Source organism: Struthio camelus, chromosome 18 (assembly GCF_040807025.1).
Source record: "Struthio camelus isolate bStrCam1 chromosome 18, bStrCam1.hap1, whole genome shotgun sequence".
Lineage (NCBI taxonomy): Eukaryota > Metazoa > Chordata > Aves > Struthioniformes > Struthionidae > Struthio > Struthio camelus.
The window spans coordinates 13548631-13556041 of NC_090959.1; the positions used below are offsets into that span (position 1 = coordinate 13548631).

At 36.5% G+C, this 7411-nt stretch overlaps 1 protein-coding gene across 2 annotated transcripts in view; it reads left to right on the forward strand.

Annotated features, from left to right (window-relative positions):
• VAPB (VAMP associated protein B and C) overlaps positions 1-7306 on the forward strand; it is a 37125-nt gene extending 29819 nt beyond the window's left edge. For both annotated transcript variants that reach the window (XM_068913083.1, XM_068913082.1), the window contains exon 6: positions 1701-7306. In XM_068913083.1, coding sequence (XP_068769184.1) covers positions 1701-1859 — 159 coding nt within the window. In that variant the 3' untranslated portion in view covers positions 1860-7306. The remainder of the gene's footprint in view (positions 1-1700) is intronic.
• Positions 7307-7411: the final 105 nt, after the last annotated feature.

Below are 7411 nucleotides of genomic sequence, written 5' to 3' on the forward strand. Positions count from 1 at the left end.
TCTTATTTTCCCACCTCATTTTCTCAGTTGGAATTAAGCATTTGGTGTTGGCTTTGACCCTGTTCTCTTAAGCTGATGGGAGCTTGAGGGCAGTGTTGTGCCAGTACTGAGTAGTTGAATAATTGCACCTACAATATGCAGTTGAAGTGACCAAAGTAACGCTGGTCAATAGGAAATCTGCTCTCTGCCGTATCCAGCGTATTACTATGAAACCAAGTAAATGAGAAGCTTTAATCACCATGCTGAAATACTCTTTTAACAGTATTTTCATTTGTTACTAAAGTCTAATGTGATAGATAATAGCACCACTGAAAACTTAGAATTCTTGACTGCTCTGGTCCAGTGAAAGAAACTCTATGTTCTATCAGCTGTGATGTTGCTTGTCTGGCTGAAGCATGAAGAAATTCTTTAAACACTTCTAAACCAATTGTGTTTTTGCACATAGAAATAATATGTGTGTATAGCTGAGATGCAAGCTTAACTTCTGCTTGTGCTGTTGTTTTGGCAGTGGCTCAAAATACTATAAATGTTTAGTAATAATTTTTTTTCTTTTCTTCAAAGCAGTCTTGAGTAAGTAGGCTTCAGGAGATATCTAGAATTGAGTTGACTTAAAATAATAAACTGTGAGCTGTTCCTCCCTATGCAGGTTACTAGCAGTAGTGAGATACCAGGTAGTCTGTGACTCTTAATATTCTCCTCCAAAAAGTTAGGTGCTCCTTTGTATTCAAAGTGCGCAACACAGACATAGATTGATTCTTTTGAATTTCTCTTATCCATCAATTTTAAAGGCTGCATTAACATTTATTAAAATTTTTTGACTTTTTTTGTTTAAACTGGAGGACGTTACTTCAGTATTTTACACTTTCACACTCTAATACGGTGTCATGTAGTAAAGCCTAACACTTGCATCAGCTGTATACAAGTTAGGTGACAAAAGGCTCATTTTACTGACCCCTAGAGTTCTGTCTGTGGTGTGGAATGGAGTGTGTTAACATACAGCTGCGCTGCACAACAGCTTAGATCAAGAAGTAGGGAACATTAGCTCCTCTTAAAATGATAATAGCCGGTGTTATGATGTTGCTTTATCTGTTGTCTCATACATCTTTAAATCAAGAGATCTTTTAAAATTATACCAAAGGAAAGTCCTAATAGTTACCATTAGTGTTGAGAGAACGTCAAAATGTCAGTATGCATATGGTGGGGAAAATAGATAGCCCTTTAAATGCTGGGGAAACGTGCTTGTGAAAACCCCAACTCACTGGGGGAATAACGAGTACAATTCCCTTACAAGTGTACATTTTTGCAACCTGTCTCAATGAGCTACATTGAAAAGTTTTTTCTCTGACAGCAGTATATTCACATACAGAACAAGACCAACATTTTCATGCCATTCCCTTCTTTGTTATTTTTGATGATCTGGAGCTTCCTGCAGACTTTGGACATGTGTTCTTGCAGGCTTCCTCATCACTTCCCCTGTTACCTTAGTCAGGAAGAGAAAACTTCTAGAGCATGTGGTTTACTTCTTGCCAGTCAAGTAGATGCAAAGCTCCTCTGCTACCTTACTACCCTCTCCTGCTCAGCTAGGAAATAGAGCTGTAAGTTAGCGTTACCTAAGCATTCCCCTATTTCATTATGCACACTTGTCTGGGTAAATACTAATGCTTTTTTTCAGAATAAATAATCCACATCCCTTCCTTTAGGAAGAAGATGGACTTCGGATGAGGAAGGCACCCCAGACAAACAATCCAATATCTGCTTCTGCAGCCGCTGTCAAGGAGGAAGGGCTCAGCTCTAGACTACTTGCTTTGGTGGTTTTGTTCTTTATCTTCGGTGTAATTATAGGAAAAATAGCCTTGTAGAGGCAGCATGCTGGGAATTGTAAATTGGTTTGATGGTTCTGCCATATCATTGGATTAAATTTATTCATAACAATGTTTAAAAAAAAAATTAATGTATGACATCTCACAGGTCTTGCCTTTAAATTACCCCTGCACAAATATTATGTAACATAATCTAGAAAGTTTAAAATGTACAATGAGTAAATGAAAGAGAATATTCTTCAGTGATGAACAGGGGGAAAAAAATCATGATTTAACACTACAATGGAATATTGTATATGTCATTTTAAACATTCTTAGACCCTGGTACATGTTGCTGGATTACCTCTTTTTAAAAAAAGAAAAATAGAAAAAAAGCCTATTCCTCCACTGCTGGAGCTGGCCCTATTGGATGTTTGGAGCTGGGTTAGGCAGGAGGTGTTGATAACTTCTGTAAAATATGTTAATCCACCATTCTGCTCATAAATTTAACAGTTTCTGTCAGTGTCTTCAACTCTGTGCAAAGTTACCAATTTCTTGGCACTTAAATGAATAGTGAGAAGCTGAAAAGAATTGTATGTGGCAATGCTGAATGTGCTAGGCATCATTAAGAGGCATATATTGACTGGTATGACGCTCATTTGGAATAAAGGTCAATGCCGCCTTCTCATAAAGGGACCAAGCTACATTGCTGTTGGTTCATTTAGTTGAATTAAAATGTTATTCAGAGATGTTTAATGCATATTTAACTTATTTAATGTATTTCATCTCATGTTTCCTTATTGTCACAAAATTGACTAATACTATATGGTATAAAAAGGCACCTGTTTTAAAGCCAGTGACTAGAACTAAAAATTTGCTGCTGTAGTGATGCGAGATTCTTCTGCCTCCTGGTGTTTTGGGCACTACACAATTGTTGGAGTTTTGATCATCTGAGCATTGGAGAAACAGTGGTCAGGAAACTGTTTTTGTATATAAATAAGTCTATCTAGGGGAAAAAAATATTAGTAGTAAACTAGTTCTATGCCATAAAAAGACCAATCCTGTTTGACTATGTAGCATCAAAAAAAAAAAGAAAAGAAAAAAGAAATAAAGCCCCCAAATTAAAGTTTCTTTTGTTACTTTTTGTCATGTTCTCACAGTTTTAGAGGGTGGGGGGGAGAAAAGAACAGTATTCTTTGCCAACTTAGTTTGCTTACAGCATCAGGAAACTTATTTCAGTCTTATTTCGGGATAATATTTTTTTTTCCAGCCTAATTTTAGTCTCTGAAATCAATCCAACTCCATCTTAAGCCTGATATTATACATAAGTGTGTGTTGTTCAAAATAATCCTACCGACTGCTGATGTACTACATAACATCCCATTTTTCAGTTTGATTGGATTCAGTAGTCAATACACTTGATAGTATATTGAAAGTGAGTCTAAGGTAGTTGTGTTTCTAAGCATACTTTTAATACAAAATTACATACATGCAATATATTTTAGCATGTTGAATTTCAGTAGATGAAATAGTTTTTTGAGCAAGTAAATCTCCATATATTCTTAGATGTTAGGTCCAGAAACCATCAGTGATATGCCAGTCTAGTGTAGCATACCAAAGTTTTTGTAACACCCTTCAGGATTAAGATGTGTCTTTAAAATGTGGCTTCTTTCTTTCCTTTGTTGTTCTTGTGATTCTTGAGAAAACTGTTTGGGCTGCACTCTGTCTACTACCCTCTTACTGCATCATTGACCTTTATTTATTTCACATGTATCTCAAAGGGTTTCCTGCTTTGCAAGTGCAAATAAGCAGAATTTTATGTGAGGTTTACAAATAGAAAAAAAATTCACTGGCACGTTCAGCTTATGAACACAACTCTGTGGAAGCTTCCTCTAGAAGAGCCAACAGACACGAGAGGAGTATCTTCAGCATGTTAAAATGTTAGTGCCTTGTTTGCTCAGGGTGGAAGGGACAAAGCAATTAAAGTCTGCTTGTAAAGGGCAGAGAAGACAGGAGATGAGCTGGAAAGAAAGAAGCAGTGAGTTCAGTGTGACAAATTGGGCAGAACTGATCAACAAAGAGATACTTTTCAGGGCATTAGAAGCTAATGGAAACTCTTACAAGAAGCATTTAAAAAGAACCTTTTCCAAAAGATAAGGTTGTAAGTGATGTTGTAAAATAAGTTTTCATGGCTTTGAAGAATATTTTTGAGAAAACTTTGACTAAAGAGAGACTGAAATATCCGGTGGCTTTTTGGAGGCTTATAAACATTCTGACCTCGCTAAAAATGTGTTTTCTGAAGAGCTGAATTCCTAATTTGCTTTTCTTTAAAAAGAGGAAAAAAAAAAAAGTATTAACTTTTCTGAGAGCACTTTGTCCTGCTGAAAAAACAGCCCCAGAAAAGCTTCTTTTCAAACAATTCTATCTTTGCAGGGTAAAGGTGGAAGATTGAAGCTTTAACCTGGTCTCCTGCAGGGATCTCTTTAATCGTATTCCAGGCAAATGTCACACGCAGTTAGCTACCACAAATGATTTTGCTGGCAAAGACACCTTCCCGATGAAGAAAGCCAGCAGAATGTCTCTCCTCCTTTCGGTGTTTAATAGTTGCGCTCCTGAGCGATCTGTGAAAACTTGGAATTTTAAGTCATTTGTGAGCAAAGTTGTTTCTGTTGTTTGCATTCCAGAAGTACACAGAGGTCAGGAAAGCACTCTTATGCTCTGCTAGATGCCTGACAAACATGATTGAAAGAGACCACCAAACAGAGGACCTTGGTTTAAATGGCTAGCTAAGGATGTACTAGCAGCAACTGCAGTCTGCAGCTGGGGCTAACCCCACATGGTCAGTCCTAAGTCAGACTGTTAAATGAAGTTTTTATGTTTTGGAACTTGATGAAATTCTGAGGGTTTTCCTACCCATTTTTGATAACAGCCTAAAAGAGTAGGAGCACTGAATTGTCTGGATAATGATTGGTTTTCACTGAGCTTAAAATAAAATGATCAGTCAGTGGAAAGCTTTTTCACCTGTCCATTTGACCAGCTCCTTCCTTCCTTATGCAGAAGGAAAACTATGGACGTTTCCTGGCAAGGTTCCTAAAAGGCTAATCTTTGGGTATACGTTCTTAAGCCACTGGGATTTTTGTAAGCTGTCCTTTACATGATGACACCAGAGCAAATACTTTCATCAAGTTTTCTCAGAAAGTAAATTATTCTGGAGGGCATTACATATCTTAGGAAGTTATGCATGAAACAGAGTTTATAGATAATATTATTGTCTAGCATTCTCACATAACACCAGATGTTAGAAAACAGTGTCTTAACTGATACATGATAGTAGAAATCAAGTTATTACTTAATCTGATGATTTTCTTGCTATTCTTTTCAGATAGCTACTTGCATATACCATGTACTCTTAATTTTTGTTAGAGCCAGTAGAGGCTGCTTAGGTAGTCTTCCCTTTCTGGAGATTTGCACTCTTGTCCATGCTTTGGGCCCCCTGTATAAATAGGTTTCTAAAATGTTGCGAAGCTTAATAATGGGAAATGAACAGAAAACAGTTTCTATTATTTTCGTGTAGTTATCCCCATCATAAAGGAAATATTTTGTGCATGAATGATAATAACTTGTTATACATTGGCAGTCATCAAACATGAATGCACAACTACAGCAAATGCATATGCAGGCTGGGCAGCCAGTTCGGAGTTACTGTTGAAGAGCCTAAGGGATGAAAGGACAAGTAAAATTGAGAGGGTTGATGATTGATTGCCATAATGTAACTTTCTAAAAATATGGGATTATAATTGCTTGACAACAGTATTCCATGCTACTTTTTTTCTCCTGAAATGCTGTGAGTGGGATAAAGTTGGAAACTCACTTTGCAATTGCTAGAGTTTTTTCTCACCAATAAACTATAAAGGGTTTCTGTTCCCTGCACATGTATGTACACTTGCCATTTTTATTATAATTTTGATTTAGCAGCCAGGACATTTACATAGTGGTCCACAGTTGTGCACTTTGTGGTGATGGATTTTTGCTCTCTTAAGATATTTAACGTTGCCTAATGCACGAAAACTCTATACATGTTAGCCCTTGTTCTTAGAAAACATGTATGACATTTTCATCTCTCAATTGGAACACCTCCTTAATTCTTAGGCACAATAATGAGTTAACTGCAGTATTTTAAGCTTTTGAAGCTACACTTATTTTGCTCCATATCATGTCCTGAAATGCCGTATCCTGAGTCTTGTTTTCTGTATAAAGTCACTGAGATAATAACAGAATCAAAATATCCCTATGTTTGAAAGTAAAGAACGCGTAAAGTACTTTCAACTGCATGTTTATGGTGGTTATGTTACAGCTACAATAGCACTTCACGGCAGCACTAAAGGTGCTTGAGGTTGGAGAGTCACTTTTTCATGCCATTTCAGAATGGGTCGGCATCCTTACTCCAATCCTCAAGCGAGCACGTTGAGAGCGGACAAGTGGTGAGTGAACTGTATTTGTTTTCAAGGAAAAAAGTGTAAGAACAGCTTCCCAGAAAATGGAGGAGCTGGGGGACGGGAAGGAAAAAGAGGACTGAGTGTAGTTCGTTCATCTGCGTAAAATTGTATACAGGTAGTTAATGAATGCGTTCTGTATGCTGCTCTCAGTTGGCCTGTGCAGTTACAGCACGCTGTTTGCCTGAAGTAGGAGTATCTGGTGATTATCCAGAAATGAAAATGTTTGGAAAATCTTTGAGAAATAATTCTTAGATTTCTATACTGCTAATATGTTCTTTAGCCACAAAGGGAACAGGTCAAAAATCCTACTGTAATTCCAAGTATATGTTTTCCTCAGGATATGGACTCTATGGTATCGTCTAACCTTATACTCTTTTCAAAAGAAGATGAATTATAACAAAAATTTCTCCATGTTTAAGTCTTTAAATGTACACATTTGTACAAATTTCAGTGTCTATATTTGAGATTTTTTTTTTATGATTCAGAAACACTAATATAAAAAGAAGAAAGTAATCTGTATAGGGGTGAGATTAGTTCAGTACTGTATTGGGAAGTTATTCTTTGTAATCAGATACATGCCTATAAATTTAATTTACTGATTAGAAAATATTTATGTAAAACAACATTTAGGCGTTTTAGAAAGAAAAGCAACTACTGAGCAAGGCTGCTTGTTCATACAGAGTGAACCCTAGCTGGTCTGTAGGTTAACTTGATTAAAAGATGACAACAAAATAAAGTTGCTGGTATAATTCATCTGTTACTGCTATATAAATAAAGGGATTTATTGTTAAAGCAGGGCGATGCAGATCATTTGACCACGTCCAGTTAAGGTTTCTTTGTTATGCTGACAACTTCATGTGTACTTTATCACTTTGTCTAATGGGTGTCAATGCAGAAGTGACACTGTTCATTGTACTGTTTTTGGCTTTTGTTTTGATTAGCTTCAGAGAACCAAGTAATTGTGTGTTTCCACTACTCAAAACTGCTTAACTATAAAGTTTGTTTGTTTTATTAATGGGTTGATTTTTCTTACTGGATAAATGTAGGCTGTTATTTTAAAAAACACAAGTAAGAGCCAGCTGAAAATCTTACATGTAACATTATAATAAGCATGCG